A 13,520-nucleotide genomic window follows, 5' to 3' on the forward strand; every position below is an offset into this window, starting at 1 on the left:
ATGAGGAGCGCAGGGGAGGAGCGGCGGCTGTGGTAAGGCTCCGGGCAGGCGGGGGTCGGGGCAGGCGGGGGGCAGGTGGGGGACGGGACAGGGCGGGCGGGGGCCCAGGCTGCTTGACAATGTTGGGGCAGGCGGGGGACAAGGCTGGCAGGGGCCCGGGCTGCTTGACAATGTCGGGGCGGGCGGGGGGCCGGGCTGCTGATGCACAATGTCAGGGCGGGCGGGGGTCCGGGAAGCCTGATTGCTCCCGGACAAGGTTGGGATGGGCTACTAGTATATATATATATATATATATATATATACACAAACATACATCTATGTGTGTGTGTATGTATATATGTTATGTTATGTTATCTGAATTTATATAGCATGCAGCTGCCCCAGATGCAGGGAACCAAACCGGAAGACACATAACCAACAGACGCGTAGTGGAAGCTAGACAGAGGGGAACAGAAAAGTTTTAATAGCTTTCCTGAAATCCAACAGACGGTCCAAGCTGCAAATCTGGGAAGACAAGGAATTCCATAGCTTAGCTGCTAAGCAGCGGGAAGATCGACCACCGATCCAAAGACACTTCACTCGTGGGACTCTAACCAGATGCTGTCCCAGAGAGCGCAGTTGGCGAGTCGGAACATATGGGTCTAGCAAATTAGCAAGAAGGACAGGTGATTCAGACTTCAAGATCTTAAAAGACAGGCAGAACCTTGAATTGAATCCGCTTGGCCACGGGTAACCAATACAATCTCCGAATGGCATCCGCAGAGGAGCACCTACGTGGGAGCCTCAATTGGGCTTTGGCGGCAGCGTTTTGAACACGCTGCAAATGCATAATTTCAGCCTGATTAGCCCCCAAAAGGAGCAAGGTAGCATCAGTGATATTGTGTTAGACAGTACGACAGATAAACAACACAATAAGATCCCCACTATAAATTTGCTCGATAGACCTGGATTATTTTACCCAATGTGGAGCAACCAGAAGAACAACCTCCCCATTAGCTTCCAAAAGACAACTATCACCTGGAGTGTATTTAACACCCCTATAATTTAAACAGAAGCACTATCACTCCTAGTGATTCCAGTAAATGTACCACCACCTCTAGGGGATTTGAAAAGAAGAATTATCACATATATGTTCTAACAGAGGAACTATAGCACTGTACAGTGTAACACTACATTTATTTGTAACATTTGAGATTATTGATAGATTAAACAAGCCAAATGAGCACATAAAATATTACCAAACTTACACATGACTCCATATTTACACATTTCTTTTGATGAGCACTAAAATATTTAAAAATACATGTTTCTGTTTCAAACAGTTTATTACACAAAGTCAACATACACAAGTTGAAGAATAGGATAAAATAGGCAAAAGTGTAACATTTTGAAGTCTATATATCAGATTATTATTAAAATGCAATAGGTCTAGGGTGCTGGCCTAAGCATAGACCAACAAAGGCTCAATTGTGCTTGTAAATACCCTCATATGAGGTTCCACATAGAGACTTCCCATAAATACGGGTGAAGCATATTTCCCCCGCCATGGTAACCAGAGGCTTGCTTGCCAAGAACTCCAATTACATTGATTGCATCCATATTCACATTTTTTATTCAATACATTCTGACTGAACTATTTTGCCTTTAGATGTGTGTAGAGAATGAAACATTACTTTTCCTCTTTGCTAAAATGTTCTGATGCATGGCCCCAAAGCTTTTCATAGTGGAAGTGTACAAGAAAATTAGTACAAATAATAAAGGAAAGTAAATATAAAGTCTGGCTATGGAACCTAGTCACCTGGTTAAAAATGTTTGGGCCTAGGAGAATGCTTTTACATTCCAATGTAGCTCAAAAAACCTTGCAATGCACATGAAAGCAGTCAAGAAAGCCTACGCCGAGCTGCCAATCATCTCTGATTAATGAAGTCAACAAAGTAGAGACATTTCTCCATGGTTGTAAGACTTAGCCCCAGATAGGAAAACCATTCATGGTTGTCATAGTCAGCAGTAGTGGTGGACATTTTCCATAGTTGATGAAGTCTGCAATGGTGGAGAAAAGTCTCTATGGTTTACAACTTACATTTGTGAAGAAAGGGTCAGTAGGTAAGACACTCCGTAACAGAAGAGAAAGTAAAACATTCTGCAATAGAAGAGAAAGGCTTCCATGACTGACAAACTTAGCCCGAGAAAATGTTGTATTGTTTGAAAAATTGGCAGCAGTAGAGAATGGCTTCTACATAGTTTGAAGCATCATGTCATACTGTTCACAAGACGACAACATTGATCTTAAGAGCTCTTTCAGATTGCTACTGATGAATGAAACTCTCACTATCACAGTTACCCAATGGGATTTTGTGTAAGGGTAGTTTATTCATATGTTGTGACATGGACCTTGGAAGATCTTCTTTTGGAGTTTACATCCAAGTCTTAACTGGCATACATTCTAAACAATATTATTGGCTTTCTGTTTTGCAAACCCTTCCTCTGCATACTTTAATTGAAATCCATGCTACCTTAGGTGTCTAAATGGGTTTGCTGACCCTGGGTTTCCAGTTGCAATGTAGAAGAAAAGTAGGAATATTAGAGGCTGTGCCAAATTTGAATAAATCAAGGATAAACCCCTGCAACACTTGCGTTTACTTTCGCTTACACTTTGCTACATTCATAAGATGGCTACAACTTGAAGTGTCTTCCTCACTCTAACCAATTAAAGACTTCAGAACTCTGATATACACCAGTAGTCACCTCAACTGGAGGCTGACCACACTTCTGTGTCTTACGCCAACATCTACTGGTAGAAATACCTATTCTGTATTCTTAGCACACATAGGTCGGTGCATGGGGTTGTCATGATCTTAGGTGACAGGTGAGAAGTAAATGTTTAGTAGTGGTGACTATTGTCTCTAAATCCATGGAAAATCCTTCTCGTCAAGTTTAATTGAATGTGCAATGGAAATTGTACAAGTAATTACATTCTGTAGAGCGATAATGTCATTACATGTGTATTCCTGAAACTATATGTTCATTCAACACATGCAGCAAAACTGAAGTGGCTTCAATTCCACTGACAGCAAGAATATGATGACAGCAAATGTTTATTTTAATAAACTTTCCCTCTTTGTTATAGTCTTTGATGATGTTCTAATCTTAAAGTGTGTTGATGCTCAAATCATGACTGATGATACAGTTTAACTTCAGGCTGGAAATGGGCCAGGAATACATTTCCTTCAATTCTGGATAATCTCCTTCTTTTGAAGAATAATAATCAACAAGCTTTCCCTGAAACTCATTGCACTGTGCTCTGGTAGGCTCTTCAAAGCCAATGCGATTACATCTTCTAAATACATCTTCTCTGTGAGTTCTGCCGTCTCCAGTCAAAACATGGAGGACTCACTGGAAGGGCAATCCAGATCTTCAACAAAGTCTTGACTTTGCACAGCGGGCTCGCTCCAGACAGTGGATAGTTTCATGGTTCTGCACAGCTACAGTCAAGGCAGATAACGCTTGGGATCTCCAGGGAATGGTTGGGCTGGCGCCAGGTTGAAATGGGCTACCCAGAAGGTACCAAAGGTAGCAAACATGAAGAGGAGGAACATAATCCAGAAGCAAACCCGGTCGATTACTCGTCCAACAAGGATCCACTCCTCATTCTCCTGCAATAAAGAAGAGGGAAACATTGTATGAAGGAGGGAGAATCATATTTTAGAGCAAGGGTGGATTGAGGGGAAGGAAATGGGGGATAGTAGGTTTTTAGGAAAACATTTACTCATGATGAATAAGCAAGCTATTGATGATAGCTGGATCAGGTTAAGACTTTTGATTCTTTTAAATTGCTCTGCTTGCCTAATCCAGATCTGGCTCTAATAACCTTACGTACCCCAGAAGTGAAGGAAAAACATTGTGTATTACTGAAGAGGAAAATGTTGGCAAGAGTCACATTTTCTGGTCCCAACCAATAGATGAATATCCTTTCCATATATATTTTAAAATGGGACTAAAGTATATAAACAAAACAACAAAACCTCAAAAGAGAAAAAAGGATGAGGGACAGCCAATTTAATGGCCATGCCTGGTTTTTCCCTGCAGCTCATTTGCTCTCAATACAATTAGCAGAACTCACACTGTTGAAGTCGTTCTGATCCCGCATGTTCTGTGCAATGTAGTTTGAGGCATCCACACAGGAGCGCACCTCAGGGGCAGCGTGGATCAGGCTGTAGTAGAGATCCTGGCAGGTGCCATTCTCCATCCCTCTACCTGGATGGATGACATCACAGAGGCATTGGTTGCAAGAAGTGAGAATCACCTAAATAAAACAAGTGCTCCAGAAACACCATGCATCGGTCCTACAGAGCAAATAAACAACACAATGAAACTCCAGCATAAGACTGACAAACAAGCCTGATTTTCCATGATATTCCCTGCATGAGATGATTTTTTCATGTTCTCCCTGATATCGCTTCATGGTTGCACTAAAATCTCAAAGTGCCTTCCAAAAATTAAGGCTCTTCGGATCTAATTGGCATCTAATTTCATACAAAAAGTACTGGGATCACTGTTCGCCCGTGGCCATCTTCTAGAGGCAATTCGGCAATTACAAAAACTGGAAATTTCTACTGGAAAGAATTCAAGACCTGGCTCTTCGACTAACCACAGAAATAAACCAAGACCTGGGTACCCACTTGGGTGATTAGATGCGCTCTACTCATCTGAGTTGCTGAATTGATTGACATGTTCTCTGAAAGGCTAGCCTAAATGGATCTTCTCAGGCCAATCAAAATGACAATCTAGTAGCAAAGTCTGATTTTCTCAAGATGCTCTGCCTTGCTACCAGGACTCACATTGTTTTACACCATTATAGAGTGTAGCATATTTCTTTACTCATAGGTATTACATTGTACTGTGGCAGTTATAGAGTGCCTTACACATGTTACAAGGCCGCAAAACACTCTGGGTTGCCAATTGCCCTTTAGGAGGGCATAGTTGAACAGGGTATTTGTTGTAATTAGAACTACATCACAGATGTTGAGTTTGGTGTGTCTAATCATGCTGTCATGGCTTTACTGCTCATAAGCATGATGAGTTGAAGAATAGTGTTGCATTGGAACAGCTAGAGTTTTTGTCAAGGATTTAACTATATGCGTAGAAAAGCCATGTTTTTAATGTTCTATGAAATAAAACATGTTTGTAAATCTTTCTTATTCTAGTAGGCAGTCAGAAGAAGTTTCCACATGTGTGAGAATTTATGAAAGAAGGAATGATTTGGAGTGAAACCAGAACAAATGTAAGAGCCCATTTTTGCTATGGGTCCAGAGTTTGTATAGAAGAAGGAATGTTGAAATTAAACGGAGACAAGACCGAGGTTGTTATTTTAGGAAAACACAAGCATCTCTTTTATCCCCAAAATTGGCCCGAGGAAATGGGTCCTCTTCCCCAGCCCGTTACCCAAGTCGTTAATCTTGGGTTTATTATTGATAACAATCGCTCAATGCGGCAACAGGTGGTTAGCGTTGCCGCCACCTGTTTTACCATCTTATGGTGGTTGTGGAAGATCATCTGGATGCTCCCTGACTCCACTAAAAGAAGGTAGTCCAGGCACTTGTCACCTCTCGCCTGGACTATGGTAACGCTCTTTATCTGGGAGGAAGTCAGGAGGTACTGAAGAAGCTCCAGGTGGTCCAGAATTCCGCAGCCCGCCTCCTATGTCACGTCCCAAGAAAAATATCCATCTCTCCTTTCCTTCGGGACCTGCATTGGCTCCGCATTGACAACCGTATCAAATTTAAGACACTGTGTTTTGTCTTTAAAATCAAACAAGGTCCCCCTCCTGTCTACCTTCAGGAACTTATCCATCCATAAGTCCCTTCCCGATCTTTACGTTCAGCCACTCAAGGCGATTATGCAACACCTAGTTTTAAATTAACCAGAGTGGGTGGACGATCCTTCTCATGCCTCGGACCTAGTTTTTGAAATTCCCTCCCCAGCTCTATGACACATGAATCTTCTTACCTCAAGTTTCGCCGAGATCTCAAGACCTGGCTTTTCTCTCAGTGATTAGCTCTCCGTTTACTTAGTCTGCAGTAGTGGACATGCCTGCGCCGGGAAACCCTGTCAAGGGTAGCTGTGCGCATTACAAATTTAATGTAATAATAATAATATTAATAATTGTGGAGCCCTAATGGCATGATTCACATTTCTGTGATAGGTGTAGCAGCAGGTAGGACAGGAGAAAATGCAAGTCCCTATATGAAGATTAACAATTTGTCTCAATGTATATTCAGGTGTCTATATATGTTCCTGTAAGAAATTAGACTATTGCAAAGGGCGTGAGTCCTTCACATGTGATAAATAAGCAACTGTCTCTTTACTGGGAATCAAGTACCCCATTGTAGCACATGACTCTATTAGAGTAGGGAAGCCGGGAAGTCCAAGGCCTGCTCAGTGTAGGTGGTATGCAATAACAACACTCCAACTACTGTGGGAACCAATTCTTGTATCTCCGCTGCCACCCCAAGGTGGAAGTTGGATAGTTTCCCCAACCCCCACAACCACAGGCAGGGAGATGGCAGGCCAGCCCCACAGACAGTGGCATGAAGGGGATAATGTGCCCATACCGGAGATTACTAGTAGTGTTGGGGGGACCCTGCGATCTGCTTTTATTGCACCATCCCCCATTAAGATGGGGGTCCTCAGGGGTTCCCTAAATCCAGGGACATGACCCTGGCATGCCACGTCACCAGAGTGAGCATTATAAAAAATAAATGTGCCCGCCACCCCCTTGTTCACCCCGGGGCATTTTGGGAGATATTGCGAAGCAAGATGTGCTTTGTTTTTCTTTCTGTTTTACTTTTATGGGGGCAGTTTAATGTTGTAGGAAGGGACAAAGGCCTGGAATCTAATTCTGAGCAAAGTAGGGTAAATATAACAAATCTTAAAGTGTGATATTAAGTGTGGGCTAGGGTGTAGAATGTTAGTGACTATACATGTACACTTTGGGGCATGTTGACCCCCAGATTGGTATTGGTACCTCACTAGACCCTGTAGGGCTAAGTGGTCCAAAACAGTACATTTGTACAGATTTGGACAATAATGTGTAATATAGTGTAGGCACAACAGACCTTCAGTAAGCAGTGCAGGCCTATCCACTCACATTAAAAGGTCTACTCCAGGTCAGTACCAACCCCTGAACAGCCTACGGGCTATTGGTGCGTAGATACCTGGATGCAAACATGAGTAGCCTTACACACGCAGTCCACATGCTATGCACACAGAGGCAAGCTCAAGCGTTCATTGGTAACCAGCCCAGAGCCTTTTACCATAGCAGTGGTCTTACAGTAAAAGGGGGCCACTGCTGGTTAGCATGCTCAGTCCAATTACTATAAATTTACGATGGGTGAGACTCAGGTTGTGAAACTCACTCACAGTAAAAGTCCCAAAATCAGGTAGACGATTTCAAAACGTTTGGGGTGAAATGGGCAGAACCCTTTTACTATACGTGCGCCCAACAAACCTGATTTTCTCCATTAAACCACTTAACCATAGTATGTGGAAACCTATTAAAAAACTATCAATTTATTTAATGTTTCAAGCCACACTGTTATCGCTGGCTGCCTGGAAAGCTTGCAATGAACTTTGCAGGACGTCTTACCAATTTTTCCTAAAATGGCCTTTATTAGTCCATCCCTCTCCTTCAGCTTCTCAAACATGAGCTCGCTGCGTGGCTTCCGCATCATGTACTCATCTGCCTTCGCTATCAATCCAAGGGAGCTCCTCCTCCTGGGCATCTGGCTACTCCAGTCATCTGACCAGGTAGGTGGCAGTAGGTGCATGTGCAGGTAGCGAGGCAGGCGTCTCAGGAACACCTGCGGAGTCAGAAGGGTATGTTATTCATCTCATCTTAGATGATCTGGCTGTTATATGGGCAAGTCAGGCTAGAGGAAAAAACGTTTCTCTTCACCCAGTCCCGCTCCCGCATCTCTAACAATCATTAGCTCATTGGAATGTTGGGAGCTCCATTGAAGACAATGGACTGCTCCGGGCGTATAACGGCTGCTGTAAGCCCGGAGCACCAACATTCCAATGTTTGCTCAGAGCAACAGCTGTGAACAAAGTATTCACAGAGCCCGAGGGGGTTTCAAACCCCTGGAGCTCCATGAGGCCTTTGTTTTACAAATTAGAACATTCTGCATTCTAGGGGCAGAATGTTGTAATCGCCTTAGTGCCCTCCGTAGTGTGCTCTAGCGGACATTAGAACATTGGAATGTGGAGCACTACATTGAATAAAATGGAGCGCTCCAAGCTTCTAAAAGGCGATAAAAGCCCGCAAAGCAACATTCCAATGTTGATTTACAAAGGCCTCACGGAGCCCAAGGGTATTTAAACCCCTTCAAGCTCCGGGAGATCTTTGTTTTATTTGTTAGAACATTCTACCCTCTAGTGGCAACAAATCCGTAACATCAAAAGATTTGGCAGAGTCCACAACATGAGGTGTGCAGTACAGAGCAGTTAGGTGTTTAATCCAGTCAAGGTTAGGAGTTGAATGAGTATGTGGGGTGATCAAAAGAAATTCCATTTTGATAGTATTTAGTAGGAGCTGGATCTGAGCTAACCATTGTTGAGTTTGGGCAAGTGCAGTATTTAAAGTTTATATGTCCTCTTGCGAGGAGATCTTCAGGTACAATTTAGTGTCATCCGCATACATGTGGTATTGAATGTTTGCTCTATTCAGAATCACCGCAAGAGGATCCAGAAATTGGTTGAAGAGCATAGGCGAGAGCGTAGAACCTTGGGGGACTCCAATGAGGACAGGGGTACTAGAAGTGATGGCATGATTAACTTTGATCCTTTGCGTGCGGTTTTGAAGGAAGGAGGCAAACCAGTTTAGGACCGGGCCCGAAAATACCATCTTATGTTGTAGGAGATCAATCAGGTTTCCATGTTTGATGGTATCGAAGGCTGAGGACAGGTCTAGAAGGCTCGGGAGACATTGGACATTTTGGTCAATGGCTCTCACGGCATCATCAACAATGTGAGTTAGTGCCGTTTCAGTGCTGTCCCCTGCTCTGAATCCAGACTGATGAGCACCCAGTAGTTGATATTTCTCAATATGTTTGCCGATCTGCAAATGTACGCATTTTTTAAGTAATTTAGCTAGAGTCATGCTGCTGGTGATGGGTCGAAAATTGTTTGGATCCAATTGGTCCGCGGTGGGCTTCTTAGGAATGGGAGTAACTTGCCCAACTTGTAGGCAGTCTGGAATTTTGCAAAAAAGAACAATTGATGGACAGAATGCAGAACAATGTCATACATTCACCCCAGTACAGAGATCTGGGACTAAATCTGTTGTTTTTTTGCTCACCATGCCATTCCAGTTTGAATCCAGCCATATGCAAATCAGTCTTGACCCTGCACCCAATGCGAACAGTCCAGCCGGAACTGCCATGTCAGGTCCTCCCTGGACTGGAAAAAAGCATCCTAGGAACAGTTTCGGCCTTTCAGCCCTCATCAGCCAGGATAGCTTGACTCCAGTGGCATGGAGAGCACGGGACCTACGTCTGGGCATACACATCCCACTTGGGGGACAAATGCAAAAAGAACAATTGAAGGACAGGATGCAAAACAATGTCATACATTCACCCCAGTACAGAGATCTGGGCCCAAATCCATAGTTTTTTTGCTCACCATGCCATTCCAGTTTGAACCCTGCCATATGCAAATCAGTCTTGACCCTGCGCCCAATGGGAACAGTCCAGCCCAAAGTGCCAGGCCAGGTCCACCCTGGACTGGAAACAAGCATCCTAGGGCCGGTTTCAGGCTTTTAGCCCTCATCAGCCAGGATAGCTCTACTCCAGTGGCATGGAGAGCACGGGACCCATGAATGGGCATACCCGTCGCACTCAAGGTGACAAATACAAAAAGAACAATTGATGGACAGAATTCAAAACAATGTCATACATTCACCCCAGTACAGAGATCTGGGCCTAAATCCATCGTTTTTTTGCTCACCTTGCCATTCCAGTTTGGACCCAGCCATAATCAAATCAGTCTTGACTCTGCGCCCAATGTGAACAGTCCAGCCTGAACTGCCAGGTCAGGTCCTCCCTGGACTGGAAACAAGCATCCTAGGACCGGGTTTGGGATTTCAGCCCTCATCAGCCAGGATAGTTGACTCCTGTGGCATGGAGAGCACGGGAACCACGTCTGGGCATACCCGTCCCACTCGGTGTGACAAATGCAAAAAAAACAGTTGATGGACAGAATGCAGAACAATGTCATACATTCACCCCAGTACAGAGATCTGGACCTAAATCCATTGTTTTTTTTCTCACAATGCCATTCCAGTTTGGACCCAGCCATATGCAAATCATTCTTGCCCCTGCGGCCAATGGGAATAGTCCAGCCCGAACTGCCAGGCCAGGTCCAGAGAGGGAGAAAGGCTGAGATCAAATCTTTATACAGCTTGGCGGGTAGAGGATCACCAAAGTAGTTGGAGAGTTGGATGGATGCCATGTTGCAAAGTATCTCAGTGCAGCCTGGTAGGAGAAAACTGCTCCAAGAGGCGTTGTTTTTGAGAGAACTGCCCAAAGGCGAGTATATTGTCATGAATTCTGGCACCTCCCTGGATCCTGCGGGCGGCATCTTGGATAACAAAGTAGGGGTGGTAGGTAATAGCTCCAGCTCTATTTTCCTTGTTTTATCAGCGAAGTGAGCTATAAAATCATCACCACTAGGGAGCAGGGGTAACTGAGTAGAGCTCTGGTTTGAAGATTGGTAACATTGTTCCTTAATGATTTCGAAGAGTTGTTTTGGTCGATTTTTGACTCCATCCAGTTGAATTCTTGAAGCGCTTCTCACTTTCCTCAGTTGCAAGGGATTTGTGTTGGAAGGCAAGCTTCTCCAGAGTCTCTTAGAGAGTCTTAGATTGCACTGTTCATCATTTAGGGCACCATTAAACGATGGTTTAGAATGTTTGACTGGGATCCTTTTGAGCTGTTTCGGAGCAATAGAGTCAAGAATGGTAGAAAAAGTGTTAAGGTAATGTTCAGAAAGATCCTCAAGGTTGGTCAAATTAGGGGGGGGGGCTGTAGTCTATTTTTGGTGATTGAAGTTATCATGTTAATGTCGACGTCTCTCATATTATGAGTCATTTGTTTAGCTTTTAGGGGTTGACCCTGTCCCTTGTCTAAGATGAGGAAGGGAATTTGAAAATGATCAGACCAGTCACTCGGTCGGATTTCTCCTATTTGTATGAAGTTGTCTTCGGCACCGATGAGGTCGAGAGGGGTGCCTTTATTGTGAGTAGGGCCTTTACAGAGCTGTGAGAAATTGAAAGTCAGAGAGGAAAGTCTGAAAGGAACAGGCAATTGGATCATTTGTGTTGTTCCAATGAAGGTTGAAGTCTCCGAGGAATATGTGGCAGGATTGATCCGAGCTCCAGCTAATGACCCCCATGATTTGCTCTATGAAGACTAGATTGTCACAAGGAGGGTGATAGATCGAGTGCAGCACACAAATCTTCTTGCCTTTGTTCCAGATGGCAGAGACTAGCTGTTCACAGGAGGATAAGACAGTCCATGAGTATTGTTTTACTGTGAGGTTGAAGCGATGAATGCAGGCAATGCCCCCTCCTGTTTTATCCAGTCGATCACTTCTGAGAATGGAGTAGTCAGGAGGATTCAGATGTCATAAATTGGGGAGCAAGTGTCATGGAGCCAGGTTTCAGTGATGATCAGAAGGTCTAAGTTATGCGCCATGATGAGATCAGAAATATCAGCTGCATGTTTCACAGCTGATCGACAATTGACTAGCATTGAGTTGATGTGCAGGTTGGAAGAGACCACTTCTTGAGTAAAGGTGTTTATGTTTTAACCTTTCTGAGCTTAAGGCTTGGTTTCCCGTCAGGGTCTGCAGTGATTGAAGGGATGTTGAGAGTAGAGTTGGGTTTGGAGACCGTCTTCGAGTCAGTGTAGGTCCCAAGCAGGGCGAGAATGTCTTCATCCGATAGCTGAGGTAAGGGTCTGTGGGGCCGAGAGTGGCGGTTAGGTAGATGCCTCGAGCTCCAGGTGGAGCTAAGATAGGAGCAGAAGGCGTTGAGGACTTTGGTTGAGTACAGCTTCTGTGAATTGTAGATATCATTCCTCTGCGTGGAAGGTGAGACCCAACATTTTTCCATCTTCACTGAGAACTGCCGAATGCTTTGCACCAACTCTTTGACTACTGAGATATCATGCTTGAGGTCATCAATCTTCTTCTCAAGGCCATAATTGTTCAAGCACTTAATCGCAGGAGTAGCCCGCGCAAATAGTGCAGGTTTCACTGTGGTAGGGTTAGTAGAGGGTTGGGTAGGACCATTGGCACAGTTACAGATATGGTCATACTCGAGATAGGAATCAGAGCTTGGAGTGGGAATAGGGAGGGGCAGAGTGGAATTAGGAGGAGTAGAGGGTGGTGAAGTGTATAATGAAAGTGTAGGTGAGTGTCTGTTATTGGTCAGCATACAGGAGACATCTACAAGGTTCCAGGCCCTGCAATTGGAAGATCCAGGGCCTAAGGCGTGAGTATTAAATCCTACCTGACTGGCGGGTTGGTAGGGTGGTCATCACACCAATTATTAGAGCAAATAGTGTGTGACACAGGGGATTGAGGATAGGAGGTGAGGCAAGGTAAAGAAGGAGCATTGGTGCGTATAGCAACAAGGTGGGAGGTACTCAGGTCAGTTAAACCGTAGTCAGCACGAGACAGACGTGGGTTTTTCGGGCTCCTGGTGTGGGGAGTAGGGAGAGCCTCTGTTAACTTGGGTCAAGCTGTGAGGAGCGTGTTAACAGGCAGGAGCGTGGGCAATGGGGAGGAAGGGCCGTCAATCGCCTCAGGATCAAAGACAGTGAGTGGCACATTATGACTGCCGGTGGAGGTGTTGCTGTTAGTTAGAGTGTTCTTGAAACTCAAGAAGGCATAATTGAATCACTTGAGGTTCAGGTCTGAGGCTTGGATAAGGACATTACCATTATTGTAAATGGAGATAGTCAGCTCCGCCAAAAGGGCCGGTGATGGAAGTGTGGTTAAACGAAAGCTAAGCAGAGTTTTGGTCTATTTGGAGTGCAGCATAGAGGTGGGGGCTTTTCTCCACTGTGCTCTTCTGTTGGTGTAGGAGATGAGATCAGTCACTATAGTGCCCTTATTTGAGATATATGTGTCCGATATCAGTGTTCCGGGCCACCTCTTGAGTATATTGTGCTTAAAGGTCTTCTTAGCCTTTAACAGTAGGTCGAGGGAGTAGATAATCTTAACCGAGTTTACACCCGAATGACCAAATGGGTTAGAGGCATGATAAGTATTTTGTGCCATGTTGACTGATGTTCTTAGTAGTCAGTGGTTAAAGGAGCCAAAAGAATAAGGGGTGGAGAGGTAGCCCCAATTAGTAGCGGGTCCTGGTAGAGGGAAGGAGCACGATCGTCATCTTTCCCGTGCGTGTTGGGAACGCCACTGAATGGGTGAGCCAGTAGGTGGGAGTAGAACAGTGTGAA

General features: G+C 44.5%; 1 protein-coding gene across 1 annotated transcript in view; it reads right to left on the reverse strand.

The window, feature by feature from the left end:
• Nucleotides 1-1,322: 1,322 nt before the first annotated feature.
• Nucleotides 1,323-13,520, reverse strand: part of CHRNG (cholinergic receptor nicotinic gamma subunit) — a 92,874-nt gene continuing 80,676 nt past the window's right edge. The window contains exons 10-12 of the mRNA XM_086944546.1: nucleotides 7,646-7,859; nucleotides 4,121-4,254; nucleotides 1,323-3,653 (exon numbers count right to left, since the gene is read on the reverse strand). Coding sequence (XP_086800672.1) covers nucleotides 3,489-3,653; nucleotides 4,121-4,254; nucleotides 7,646-7,859 — 513 coding nt within the window. The 3' untranslated portion in view covers nucleotides 1,323-3,488. The remainder of the gene's footprint in view (nucleotides 3,654-4,120; nucleotides 4,255-7,645; nucleotides 7,860-13,520) is intronic.

Source organism: Lissotriton vulgaris, chromosome 11, assembly GCF_964263255.1.
Source record: "Lissotriton vulgaris chromosome 11, aLisVul1.2, whole genome shotgun sequence".
NCBI classification, from domain to species: domain Eukaryota; kingdom Metazoa; phylum Chordata; class Amphibia; order Caudata; family Salamandridae; genus Lissotriton; species Lissotriton vulgaris.